At 40.5% G+C, this 14619-nt stretch overlaps 1 protein-coding gene across 1 annotated transcript in view; it reads right to left on the bottom strand.

Moving 5' to 3' along the window:
- BACE2 (beta-secretase 2) overlaps positions 1–14619 on the bottom strand; it is a 39788-nt gene that overhangs the window by 13757 nt on the left and 11412 nt on the right. Inside the window, exons 2-4 of the mRNA XM_081859369.1 lie at positions 4131–4219; positions 1863–2079; positions 767–895 (exon numbers count right to left, since the gene is read on the bottom strand). Of these exons, the coding sequence (XP_081715495.1) occupies positions 767–895; positions 1863–2079; positions 4131–4219 (435 nt within the window). The remainder of the gene's footprint in view (positions 1–766; positions 896–1862; positions 2080–4130; positions 4220–14619) is intronic.

Genomic DNA, 14619 nt, shown 5'->3' with positions numbered 1-14619 from the left:
TACCCGTGAAAATCTACGAAAGCATATATATATATATATATATATATATATATATATATGACACCAGAAATGTATACCCGTTGACATGGATGTTACAATGAAACCAACAGAACTTTGCTTCCATGTTGCTTGGATCATAAAATCTATGTTCACACATAATACAAAAATAGGAAACTCCCAACATGAGTGAAGGGTGTAAAGGTGCACACAGTCTTTTCTGTGGTGCTCTGATCATTCTGGGTTGAATGGGAAAGTCTATTACTACACATTCAGGTGAATGTTATTAGAAGGTTTATTTAGAAGCCCCCTTCAGACATTCCCACTCAATGTGAGAAGGTAAGGGCTGGGGCTAGAGTGCATGGTTACAGGGTGCATAGCCTTTCTCCTCCCTATAACACCTGAATAAGGCTGCACCATCCAAAGTTCTGGATGCTGATTTTACTTATCATACTGTTAGAACAATAGAGCAGATCTTCAAATCCCCACAGGCAGATTTTTTTTATTCACTATTGGAAAAATCAGTAAAAGAAACTTAATGTGGATAAGTATGAGAAATTTATGCATGCTTCTCTAATTTTAATAGTCTGAATGGAAAATTGAGTAAGCCACTCTAAATCTGTTTGTTTTGCCTTCTAATGGATATGGTAATTAAAAGCATAATGCAATGAAAAGGGCTGAATTCCAAGTAAACAGGTTTAAATTCACTGCATTACAAAAGTGGTAAAAAGTCACCAATATTTTGTGTTTCAGGCTGGCAGATACCCACAAGACTACCTCCATTGGTACCAGTTCCAGTAACTGGCAATCCAGCTCCACACATCTGTAAGGAAAATATATTGGGAATCTTTGCTTGATTCACAAGGGAATCAAAAAATGTCTCCACAGTACTTGAGGGCTGCAGCAAAAACAAAACAAAGTGTTAATTGTGTATAAATCAGGTGTCTGTTCACACGTATACCCCCCCTCAGAAAGCATTTTTCTCTCCAATGCCTTCCATATAGAACCCATGTGAATCATTTTGCTGGTTAAAATGGTTAAATCGTTTACATGTAAATTAATAATGCTGACAGAGATGTTATAATAAACCAATGTTTAATCTAATGATCCATCTGTAGATGTCTGTCAGATGTTACACCAGATCTAAATCTCTCTACATGTGATGGGATTAAGAGTGTGCCTTACACCTCCTCACTTAACATGCCTGCCTCACCTCCAACACCACCAGGACAGTATTTCTCTCATATATATATATATTCCAATGCATGTATGCTTATTTTACATGTTAAATTTCCCAGCTAAAATCTAGAAATTGCCCATGAATTGTGAACCAGTATTACTATTTTGCAAGTAAGAGCATATGGATGGGTATAGGAATGAGACTGGCTTCAGTCTCCTTCACATAGTCTTGGACATAATTATTGCAGTATACAGCCGTACCTTGGATCCCGAACGCCTTGCGAGTCAAACGTTTTGGCTCCTGAACGCCGCAAACTCGGAAGTGAGTGTTCCGGTTTGCAAACGTTCTTTGGAACCCAAATGTCCGACGTGACTTCTGTGGCTTCCGATTGGCTGCAGGAGCTTCCTGCAGCCAATCGGAAGCTGTGCCTTGGTTTCTGAATGTTTCGGAAGTCATATGGACTTCCAAAATGGATTCCATTCAATTTCCTGATGGTTATGTACTCCCTCCAGTGTCCAGAGGCAGTTGCTGGGATTCACAGGTGGGCAGTGCTGCTGCTGCAACCATGCCCTGCTTACAGGCTTCCCCCAGGTACCTGGCCGGCCATTGTGAGAACGGGATGGTAGCCTAGCAGGATCACCATATGCTCTTAATGTACGAGTCGGTAGGTAAGCACTCAAATTACCTTAGCCAAGGCATCATAGGCAAGTCCAAGGATCCCATGCCATTGAACACCTTTCAAAAAGAAATTCTCTGACTCAGAGATGGTTACAATGTTGATGGTAAAAGTGCCGTTGATTCCTTTAGGGATGGTAACAACATCTGTGCCGAGAGTCCCTATCCAGCTTCCTTGGGTATATTTAACAGAGACCACAGTGCCCAGTAACTTATATGTGCTTGATCTAAGAAAGGAAGAAAGGGGCACTGAAAACGTACAAAGCAATGCTGTATTGTGCTACATGCTACAAATTATCATCTTACGTGAAATATTTATATGATTTGAAGAGAAACCATGGGCTTCATCCAAATTCTGCAACAGGGAAAAGTGAATGATGTATAAATCATGAAAACTCAAAAAAATTGCACCTTTCCCTCCACATATTCCAAAATGTCACATCAACCAGAGCAATTCCTCCCCATTTCAACTTTCCACTTAAATGTAGTGTACGTTTTTGTGTTTACAGTATAAAACCACCCTGTGATCTTCAGATGAAGGGCGGTTTATAAATTGAATGAATGAATGAATAATATTTTGATCTACTAAAAAGACAAAAGAGACTAATGGTTGATTTCAATTATGAGCTTATGACAAAATGTAAACTATATTCATTTTCTTCTAAAATATCTCTTTGCAGAAAATGTCATATATGGCCTCCATTTCCTACATATAATTATGGAATCAAATGTCTATTAGATATACCTTAACAATATAAGGATGCCCAATTGCTAGATGGTCTGAGAAGTCTATTAGACGCTAGTCTAAAAACAGAAGAAGGCAGCCAACACTCCATCTATGGGATAATTTTTTTCTCAATACTACTTGCATTAGTGCAGAACATGGCAGCACCGCAATTTTAACTTGTTTTGCTGTAATGTATTTTTGCTCTAATGTATTTCAGGATTTCCTTTGACAAAAATTAGATCTTTGTCTAATTATTTACTATAATTTCAATTATACCACCAATAGCTCCCTTGAGCTTCGAAAATCAATGCAAAAATAACAGTTGCTCTGGGACTTTTCAACCAGCTATAATCCACTGAAATATTCATTCATTGTTGTAATAGCAATTTCATACTGCAATTTTACAACTTGTCTGTATCTTTCTTTAAGCTTATTAAATACATACATGTGTCTAGTAAATAGCATGTATAAACTACAGAACAACTATTGGCACACTATTATTTTATATCTGTGTGTGTGTGTGTGTGTGTGTGTGTGTGTGTGTGTGAAAAATAAAAATACAGTACATGGCTGTATTCAACAAAATCATTGCACTAGCAGAAGCCTGTGTAATTATTCACCCCCATCTTCCCCTTCACATCCACTCCAAATGAGGGTCAGGAGAACCTCCAGAACAGTACATGGGGGAGAGTGGGAGATTGTTCCATTGGACGAGCAGAAAAGTTTGCACTGACAGAGCAGTCGCCTTAGTGCTATGTTGACTACAACTCCAGGTCTTTAATTCTGCCACATCAACAGACCCTGCTTAATGGAAACCCGACTGGCTCAATGCAGTAACAGTTATGGCACTAAGCAGCTCAGTGATAAAACTGACATGAACTCCATTGCACTCTTATCATCTGATTTCAAAAGGCTGATCAATACATTACAGCAGAAGTACCGTATTTTTCGCTATATAAGACGCACCAGGCCATAAGACGCACCTAGTTTTTGGAGGAGGGAAACAAGAAAAAAAAATATTCTGAATCTCAGAAGCCAGAACAACAAGAGGCGATCCCTCTTGCTGTTCTGGCTTCTGGGATAGCTGCGCAGCCTGCATTCGCTCCATAAGACGCACACACATTTCCCCTTACATTTTAGGAGGGAAAAAGTGAGTCTTATAGAGCAAAAAATATGGTATATTGTGATATTCCAATAATATTTGGCAGCACAGACACACTTGTTGCTCAGTCAGTGACATAGTTCCTTTAGATGCAAATATCTTTTTGCGGAAAGGTAGGGCAATGTTGGACATGTGAGCCACTTATGAGGTTCTGACACACATAATACATCATTAGGGCGTGTGTGTGTGAAACCGCACAAGGATACAGCTCTGCAAATATGGAGATGCATCCCTCCACATTAACGATGGTAAAACAAGGAAAACATTTTATCTGTGTTCCTACCTGAGAACTAATCACGTAATTCAAAACTATGTTTTTTACCAGCGTTATTTTTGGAGTACTTTTTTGTCAATAGAAATATTGTCAAGATGGAGAGCAATACACTTACACTTTTGTGTTGAAGTAGGAGGTCAGATCTGCATTTGGTACTCCTGCAACAGCAAAATTGCTACTTCCAGTGTCAACCAAAATATTTAGCTGCATAAAAGAAAAATAATTATTCATGTCAATTACAATATATAGAAAAACCTGGACATAATTTTAGCCTGCTTCCCTACTCAAGCTCTAACTATGTAAATCAAAACCATTATTATTATTTTTTCAACATTATGTTTTGATAACTTTTTTTGTGTGGTGAAAGTATTCTCAGATCTTTAAAAACTGATAGTGTTAAGACTTTTAAAGCATGATTCTGTAATGTCAGTCCACTCAGATCTATAAACAGATGCCTAGGATCCCACCATGACACATCTTTTCTCATGTATCTATTTTAGTTTTATACACATATCCATTTGCAGTTTATTTATAAAAACAGGAATGAAGTGGCCATGAGCTGGTATTGAGAAAACTAATCTTTTCTGAAGTAGCAACATGAGAGATTTGAGGCTGAAGTACAGGTTAGAGAAAGAAAGCGTAGGGAAATAAGCAGGAAGTTGAAGGAAGCAGGAGAAGTGGAGCAATGATTTTCATTTAATCTGGGAGCCGATTGAAACTAAATCCTTCAAAGACAGAGGTCCTATGGCTAGGTCGGGATGGCATGGGGATGAGGGACCAACTCCCTTCTCTTGCGGGGGCCCAATTAGTGCCATTGCCTTCCGTTAAGAGTTTGGGTGTAATCCTTGACACCTCCCTTTCCATGGAGGCGCAGGTTACAGCAACAGCCAAGGCGACATTTTTCCACCTTCGCTGCATCAAGCAGTTGGTCCCTTACCTTTCCCGCCCCGACTTGGCCACAGTGATCCATGCGACGGTCAGCTCCAGGCTTGACTACTGTAATTCGCTCTACGCGGGGCTGCCCTTGAAGCTGTCCCAGAAACTCTAGCGGGTACAGAATTCTGCAGCGAGGCTCCTCACGGGGTCTCTGCCATGGGAGCATATTCACCCAGTGCTTTTCAAGCTGCACTAGCTCCCGGTGGAGTACAGGGTCAGATTTAAGGTGCTGCTTTTGACCTTTAAAGCCCTTCACGGCCTAGGACCCTCGTACCTACGGGACCGCCTCTCCTGGTATGCCCCACGGAGAGCCTCAAGGTCCATAAATAACACCTTAGTGGTCTCAGGCCCTAAGGAAGTTAGATTGGCTTCAACCAGAGCCAGGGCCTTTTCAACTCAAGCTCCGGCCTGGTGGAACTCTCTGCCTCATGAGACCAGGGCCCTGCAGGATCTGATTTCTTTCTGCAGGGCCTGTAAGACAGAGTTGTTCCGCCTGGCCTTTGGCTTGGAGCCAATTTGATTCCCTCCCTCCCTCTCTTTTTTTTTCCTTTTCCTTCTCCTCCTGCGATGAGGCTACATTTTAATATTTTAATGTTCCATTATTTTAATGTTGTATTTTATTTTTGTTTTTAAGTTGTAATCATTCATCTTGTTTTTATTATTGCTTGTAAGCCGCTCTGAGCCCGGCCTTGGCTGGGGAGGGCGGGGTATAAATAAAAAATTATTATTATTATTATTATTATTATTATTATTAAGAGGATCCTAATCTTTGCCAATAGCTTGCTGCTGTTTTCAAGACCTTTGCTGGCAACTTTTCAAAGAGTCATCCTGCTAGCTTTTCAATGAGCAGATACCTGAAAAAGACATGTACAGTGTATCACCTTTCCTTTCCTTGTTAGAATGATACCTGCAGGACCATTTTTGGACCAAAGAGCATGATGCAGCTCAGGAGTGAAGAACCTGAAACCCTGCAGATGTTGTTGGATTCCAGTTTCCATTACCCATGGGACACACCTCCAGGCCTAATGTAAGTGATTATGCTTTCTAACTTTAATCATTGTTCTTCATATTTCACTGTAGAAGCCAGCTTTAATTTTAATTCATCCCCTTTAATTCATGGATGGTGAATCTGTGGCCCTCCAGATGTTGCAGCTCCCATCATCCCTGACCACTAGCCAGGTTGCTGGGGCTGAAGGGACCTGGAATACAACAACATCAGGAGGACCAGTTTTCCCCATTCCAGCTTGAACTGTCAGTAATCAAAACAAGTTATGGGTATAGGAATGGAACTAAGAACTCAATGAGATTAGGAGGAATGTATTTTACTAGTGTTAAGGCTAATAAAACGCAATCACAGAGAAAATACTTGGCTATTATGGAGTACCCCAACCTTTGAGAGAGACAGAGGCATTTTAAGAAACAAAATGAAAGCTACAGGGATTCTCACTTCCTAACTACAAATAGTTCTACAAAAACTAGGGTTAGTAAATTACCAGAACTGTAAAGAATGTTTTTGAACTACCACCCTACAGAATTCAAAGATACTTCTTTTAAAGAGAATTTGACTGCCCATCTTAGTGTGCAGTACAGTATTAATCGTGTCTACTTCTCCAAAGAATGTTCTCCACATAACACAAACATCATACTGTAGAATATTAAAGATGCAGCCCACTCTAGTATGACTAAAATTCACATGACTAATTGCCATTCATTCTAACATTCCATTCTAACATTAAGAATCTGGGATAACTAGTTATAGGCAGCTGAGGCAAACACTGACTTATTGTAGTCCATACAATGACGCTAGTTAAGCTCATGGCCTATGGCAATTCTTCCTGGTTTGCAGAGAAAGGTTTGTCGCTTTTTCTTTTTTCTTTTAAAGAGGATATATTACTAACATTGCCTACCAGCCTTGATTACTTAGGATCTGGGGAAATAATTGCAGTAGGTGTATGTGTGTGCGTCTAAGTGTGAGACTGAATTCATAACCTTTCAAGAAGCCAGACATTGCATGAGTGTTATATAAAAATACAGAGATCAACACTCTAGATATTGTACACATTTTGAAGAGGCCGCAAAGAAAAAAAAAATATTTACATGGCATTGGGAGGCACAATTCTGGCCTGCTTTGGATAAGTGATGCTACAAGTTCTTCAAGATGTCAACCGTGTCGTAGCAACATCATGGGAGGGGTTTTTCTAGGACAAAGATCAAATTGTGACGCTCCCTTTTTATTTTTCTTATTTCGCATGTTGTTTAAGTAATACTGTTATATTTATAGTATTGGAATGTGGGTTTTTGTATGTTGTTATATTTGCTATTGTTTTGCTGTGTTACTATGAAATTGTTTCTGTATTGTTTGTTTGAAATGCATCCCTGCTTCTTTGTTGTAAGCCACTTTGAGCATGTTGTGTGTGTGTGTGTGTGTGTGTGTGTAAAAGCAGTATAGAAATAAAATGAATAAATGAACAGTCCAGAGTCCAAATTCATTGTTGCTAGCACATCAGAACCCTATTTAGGCAGTCAAAACTTCACAACAATAATTGCCGGGGCATGAGGTGGGCGACAGTGCAGGGCAAACACACACATTCCTGCTCCCACTATCCCACCAGTTCATGGGAACATTGTATGTGCATTCAAGCAGGCTACCTTGATGTTGAAATGATTCAGTTTGTAGACAGCCTTGGATAGGGATCGGCACAAAGCATGATAACAGGCTAAATAAGCATGATCACACTCCCCTCTCTTGTTTTTGAATGCCCAAATAGCACTTACACTGAGAAAAGATAAGAACTATATTCTTAAATCTTGCTGTTAAAGTTTTATAAATATAAAATCTAACAAGCAGTAATGGCATTTCAATACAACCCAGAAGAATCCAGCTGTACTTTAACAGTAGAAACTGATAATTCAACACATTAAAATAAATGCAGTGGTTTTAACATATACTTCTTAAAATTTCAAACTAGGTGAGGTAGATTAATATCTGATTTTTCCATGTACCCGTCTTAGTCAAATACAGTAAGTTATTGCTGTGCTAACACACACACCTACACAGTTACCTTACTTAAAAAGGGAAAGCCGAGTGTTGGTCTAAGGCTGGCTGGGTTATCTTTGCATAATGATGTTTTCTTAAAGAGTGGGTAGGTATCTACCCAAACAAAAACTTGTTATCAAGAAGAATTGTCAATTAGTCAATGCCTCATTTAACCAAGGATAATAACCATCCTTACCACGTGAAACAATCAGCCAGCTTCCTCCAGCAATGCCTCACTAAATTGTACTTTTCCATAGTCACCTCAAGTAGCCAGATAACATGTTCAACTTGATTTAAATAAAATAAAATAAATTTGGAATATCTATCCCTTATCATTAGGGTTTGTATTAGTCTTATTAAAGACAGAAACAAGAAAATAACACATGACCATACACGCTTTCACCCAGAGAGAAAAAGCATTTTTAAAATTGTGCATTAAAAGAAAATCACTTAAAATGCACGCTTTTACCATAAAACAGAATTCATAAAATACAGCCATACAAATTCCTTCGCTATCTATGACAAGAAAAACACAACAAAAAGCAAATCCCGTTGTTACAGATTTATAGAAGAACTATCTCTTCCGCAAGGTCAGTTTTTACAGTCCCATTGTTAGCCTTGCCACGAAGGGAGACATGGTGAGAGCAACTGAAGGACTGTCTTACAACATAGAGTCCAGGTGCATTTTCAGCAGTAAAAGGGCAACCCCCTCAGCCTGGAAACAGCAGTTGTGTGACTAAGGCTACATACACATTAGCGGTTTAAAATGCAGCAAAGTTGATTCCCTCACTGTATTTCAAGTCACATTTCCACAGTGTTGTACACACCAGAGACAGGGCAGGGATGTCCTCACCTGATACACACGACCCTTTTGATCCCCCCCACAATTGTGCCTCCCCCCAACACATTTCTATTCATGTGTTGTCTCCACATGCCAGATGACAGTTTATAAAGTGATTGTGGCTAAGTTTTTCCTTTTGGAATGAGAGTTGGTTTGAGAGGAAGCACATTAAACAGCAGTACAGTGGTACCACTGGTTGTGAACGGGATCCGTTCCGGAGGCCCATTTGCAACATGAAAAGCCCACAACCTGAAGCACCGTATCTGCGCAGATGCGTGAAGCATGATTTAGTGCTACTGCGCATGCGCGAGCAGTGAAACCCGGAAGTAACCCTTTCCAGTACTTCCGGCTCACCGCGGGATGTAACCTGAAAAAAACGTAACATGAAGCAAACGTAACATGAGGTATGACTGTATTTCTGAAGAAACTATAGGGCAGCTCTGTCCAATGTCCACACAACTTCATACACCACTGGAAACAGAGCAAATAGTAATGTTTGCACAGCCCAAGGCCATTGTCCTAGAAACAAAGAGCTGGAGGTGGCCTTGTAGGCAATCCCATCACCCCCCCCATGTGATACAGGAAACCCAAAGCTGGAAATCCAGTCCTGCCTCTACTTGAAGTCCTACAATTAAATGGTTTCATCCAAAAGTTGCTCATTTACCTGTAAGTTAGGTCTCACTAAGCATAGTAGGATTAATTTTGAGTAAACATACATGGGATTGCACTGAAAGTTGGGGCAATCAAAAATTCTTTACTGGTGCACCAAGAATTCCAGAAAACAGGTTACTCATCCTGTATTGCAGGGAGTTGCACTAGATGACCCTTGAGGTCCCTTTCAACTCTACAGTTCTATGATTGTATGGTAAATGTTCGATCTACAATATGAAAGTGTTAATTTTTGTTTAAGGTAGAAGGTAATGAATCATACTGTTTCTGCTTACGTTCCCAGGAGTTCCTGGTACATCTAATCACTACTGCACCCTTAGTCAACCCAAGATGTCATCAACCCAAGATGACTCAAGGCTGAAATCTTAACCATGTCTACTCAGATATAAATCCTACTGAATTCAATGAGATATGCTCCCAAGTACATGGTGTTAGGGCTGCAGTCTTACCCAAGTTCTAGAAACATCATTCCATTTTCCATTCCAACTTTTTACAGTCCCTTCTCTGTCCAAACCTTGTGTGTCAGGATAACACTTCATGCATCTGATAAGACCTTGGCTTATGAAAGCTCATCCCATAATAAGCTGTAGGCTATTGCATACAGCAGACCTCAACACAAGAGGTCTTAGCCAATGGATGTCATATGAGTAATAGCTTTCTTCCTCAACCTCCTTCTAAAGATCTAAGCCAGTGGTCATCACCCATTTTCTGGCGAAGAATTCCATAAATTAACTAAGCAGTAAAAGGTACTTTTGTCTCTCTAACATAAGGAAATGTCAGCCAGACTGACACACAGTATGTCTTCCTGAATGCTTATTTTCTGGTGATAGAGCAGAGGGTTCTTAAGATTCTGTAGTTAATGAGCAGCCACCAGAAGTCATTCTAATGCAGTGATTTCTGCAAGGGGAAAAAAGCTGGTTAATAGGTGGGAAAATTAGCAGCCAATTTAAAAACACTGGCTCATTTAACACAACATTCTCTAATTACATTATCAACCCATCTGGAAGAACTGCTTGCAACCATAACAGAGGACTGCTAAAGCACTCTAACTGCTATAATGTGTCTCGTTTTCCCAAAGTTACTGCATGTTTTTACTGGCATAGAGTTCATAGATGCGAGTCTTTCACTTCATAGTAATCATATTGGCTTTCGGGGAAACACAGAATTAGTGAGCATAATTTTGTTTATTATGTGAGATCAGAGTATAAGAAGCACTGGCAGCCTCGTTTTAATGAAATCAGAATATAGCTTTTGATCTTCCAGTTTCTTTCAGGCTAACCAAAGTGTGGGAAGAACCTGTTCTTGAAAGTCCAGTGTGGGCTAAATGAAAAATTGCACACAAGGAGAGTATTTGTTGGTATGATTAATATTCCACCAACCCTTTACAAGGAAGCCCACAAAATAAAATAATTAAACTGGGTCCAATTATTATGCTATCTGCATGGTGCAGTTGTAATTTTTGCAAAAGCTCTTTCTCTGGTCACCCCTTTATCTCTGATGGTGGTGGGAAGAATGCCCTCAGTAAAAGATATCAAGATCTGAGTAGACTGATTACATAAAAATGAATTTTTAAAAAAAACATTCAGAGTAATGTCAGAGCCAAAGTCCATTTTCTTCTTTTAAATGCAGCCACTGAGGCAGGGCTGCTAACTTGAGCAGAGAAGTGGTGTGGGGGTTAGGCACATTTAACTCTTTACTCCCACATCACTGTCCTGACTGAAACGTCGCCGGATTTGTTGTTTGCTCTATGTTTGGGGATATGTATCAGTAAAATAGCATGGGGAAAGGTGCCGCATCCTATATTGCTTCCCAGTCAAATTAGCTCCCCCCCCAAGGTTAATTTATTAATAAATAAATAACTTTATCAGCACAATGGAATTCCTGGTGCATTCTGGCTCTCAGGCTCCAGCAGGCTTCTTTAAACAAAGCAGGCCACAATCAAGCCACTATTCTTAAACTGGTCATTTCCACTCATAAAGGGAATCCGTATCAGGAATGTATCCATCACATTTCAATAAGCGGAGTATTTCAGGAGAGAAATGTGTATCCTGGGGTGTACTGCACACAGGTGGAACAGGTAATTCACCAGCACCTTCTACTGTCCCTTAAAATGTACCAGCAGCTACTGGAGCTTACCATGCTGCTCTACACCTGTTCGTTCTGGTGACTTTTATTCTGAACACATTGTCTTTCTGTACTCAAAATGGCAGGTAGTAAATTAACTTGCACCTTTCCTGCCAGCTACATGGGAGTGGGTGGCAGAAAGTCAGAACTTTTCTGGTAGACTGCCCTGTGCTTTATTTTAAAGAATTTTAGAGTGCGAGCCTAGACATGTTCTCTCAGAAGCAAGTCCCATCAACTGAAATGGGACATAGTCCCAGCCTCAGCTTTATCTGCAAAGTTGTTTCACTGCACTTCAGATATCCCATTAAGCAGCAAAACACATTTATGCACCCTGATTCGAGAAGAAGCAAAAGCAAAATCCAGGTACCAAGAAATCTCTACTAATGCTGTCTTGATTGGGCACATTACGGCTTTATCTGCTAGCTGCTTCCCTCTCCCTCTAATGCACCCAGAGATATTTCCAAGTACAAGAATTTGTTCAGTTAACCTTTACGAAACCATCATGGGCACTTCAATCCATTAGAGGTTCTTCTCAGAGCCGCAATGGATCAGTAGGCATTGAAGGAACATAACAACATGATTGTTTTTCCACTTAAAGGACCAGATGAGAGTCTGACTGTGGAGTAAGGCTGGCTCATCTCACAATGATTTCTTGTGCTCTGAAATTTCTACCCACATTTACTTGCAAGGAATAGTTACATTACTTTTAAGAGCTGCATTTAACAAACTGCATTACTCATCTGATTTTGAAAGAGACAGGAGTTAATAATAGGTTATTTCCTAATTGGACTGGCATTTATCTAACAATGTTTACCTCTAAGTAATCATCACTGGTTTCCAATGGACTTATTTCCAGGAAAGTAAGTTTAGGACTGGAGTCCCAAGGCCTAACCAATAAGATGCAGGCAATCTGTGATTGAATCTCCTGATGAGTTCACTTTAACCAAAAAGCAGCTGAGGGCCACTGTGAAACTAATCAGAGCTGCAAGGCTGGAAGAGGGTGTTCAATCACCTCATGCTACTTCCCACCTCTAAATTGCAACCCCAAAGCTATTAGTCCTCCAGAAGTGTGCCCATATTGTTTTCTGCTACAGGGTTAATGGCACAGGGTGGGGGGATTTAGAACAATGAACCATTACGGCAGAAGGCTAAGACCCCCACCCTCTCCTAGTGCCACTGATCTGATCTAATGTGGATCAGCTGCTTTTAAGTAAAAGGGAGAATACTGGGAGTAGAGGTCCACAGAGGGTCTTGGTTGTAAAAAAACAACCCACAATCACCAGAACCCTGTCCTTTTCTTTGTCCCTAACCTTGTGCTGTATGCCTCCATGGAAATTCAAAACAGTGCCTTGGCTCCCTTCCCCAGCTCTGAACTGGAGAGGGTGGTAGGGGCTTACAAGTTTGGTTTCATGCTGTTGAGGCAGTGTATATAGCTGGGGCTGGCAACCTAAGGCCCATGGGCCAGAAGCAGCCTATGGAGGCTGTTTAATCAGTCCACGAACCGCCCGCTCAGCAAGTCCCCATGTGCTGTTCTAAACCGGCGCGGGGACTCTCTTCCGTTGCTCTGGAAATCGCTTCTGGGCATGCACAGAAGTGATTTCTGGCACCGTGGACATGTGCAGATGTGATTTCCGGCGTTGTGCTGTACCGGTCCGGCCCACGGAGAATCTCCGTGGGAGTAATCCGGCCCATGCCCGGTAAGCCTTGTCGACCCCTGGTATATAGCATAGTTGGCAATGCAGTGGCCAAACCAGTCCCCAACTGGAACTGGGGAGGTGGTGGGGATTGCCACACAACTTCAGGCATGATCCCTGCCTCATCTCCAGTTCAAGAGTTAAAGTCTGGGATGATCCACTTTCACCAGAGGGTTGTGGCATTTTCACCAAAGTGAGCATAAATTATGGAGACTTGGTTGGGAGATTTAATTGCGAATCATATTCATATGTTTCTTCAGTGCCTACTGCTCCACTGTGGCTCAGGAAAGCAAATCCAGTAGCATGAAATACCCATGATGGATTCATAAAAGTAGACTTTCCAAACCAATTTCCTGCTTCTATTCATTAGCAGAAACTGCTAATTAATCTAACGGCGGTTTTTTTGTTTTTTGTTTGACAAAAACAAACCAGAAGAAAGGGATCCCATGAGAGGCAACCCAACCTGTATTTGGAACATTTTACAAAGACACACTCCAAATATTTATTGAAAAAGCTACAAGAGAGAATATCCATGTATCAACAACTTGCTAAAAGGCAGGAAACAGCTTTTTAAGTGTCAACATTAAAGGGACAGGAACTGGAAATCCTCCTGGGTCTGAACTGACCAACTGCTGCTTTTTAAAGCACACATTAACTAATGACTAGGAAAGTGGAGTCATGCATGCAGAATGTTTATTTAATATCACACAAATTGTTCAAAACAGTGCTGAAACTGCAAGCAAAATTTGATAAGACAGGCACAGAGTAATCCATGGTGGGGGTGGGGGCAGATTGTACCAGTTACATTTGTACAATGTTAGGTTACACAAATATCCACCATCCATTACTCACCTTATTGCCCTTTCCACACCTGAATCTTATAATTAACACGCCCCTGTGGCTACCAACTTTGACATATGGACAGCTAATAATAATGCAAGTAGATGTTTTTCCTGTTATATTTGCAATGTAAACATTTTATTTAAGGAAGAAAAACATAAATGGGATCTGAAACAAAACTTTACACTTCACCGCCATAGGTGACAAGTAGGAAGGGGGCGGGATTTCATTCAGTTCTCATTTAAAGAGAAACCTACCAGATTCATACATTCCTAAACAATTTACGTGAACCAAAACATCCTTTGACATTCACACTTTTCTGTGTTGTGCAATGCAGTTCACCAGCCAAGCACCACACACAAAAATGCATATATTAGATACACACATTAGTGAAAATCTCAGCTTCTTTCAAGATGAATGAAATCCATGCTATGAATCAAGCCACTTTCAAGCCACTTCCTTC

Source organism: Podarcis erhardii (assembly GCF_964252035.2).
Source record: "Podarcis erhardii genome assembly, chromosome: 4".
Classification (NCBI taxonomy): Eukaryota; Metazoa; Chordata; class Lepidosauria; order Squamata; family Lacertidae; genus Podarcis; species Podarcis erhardii.
Note: the sequence above shows the minus strand (reverse complement) of the source record. Positions and strands in the feature narration are given on the sequence as shown.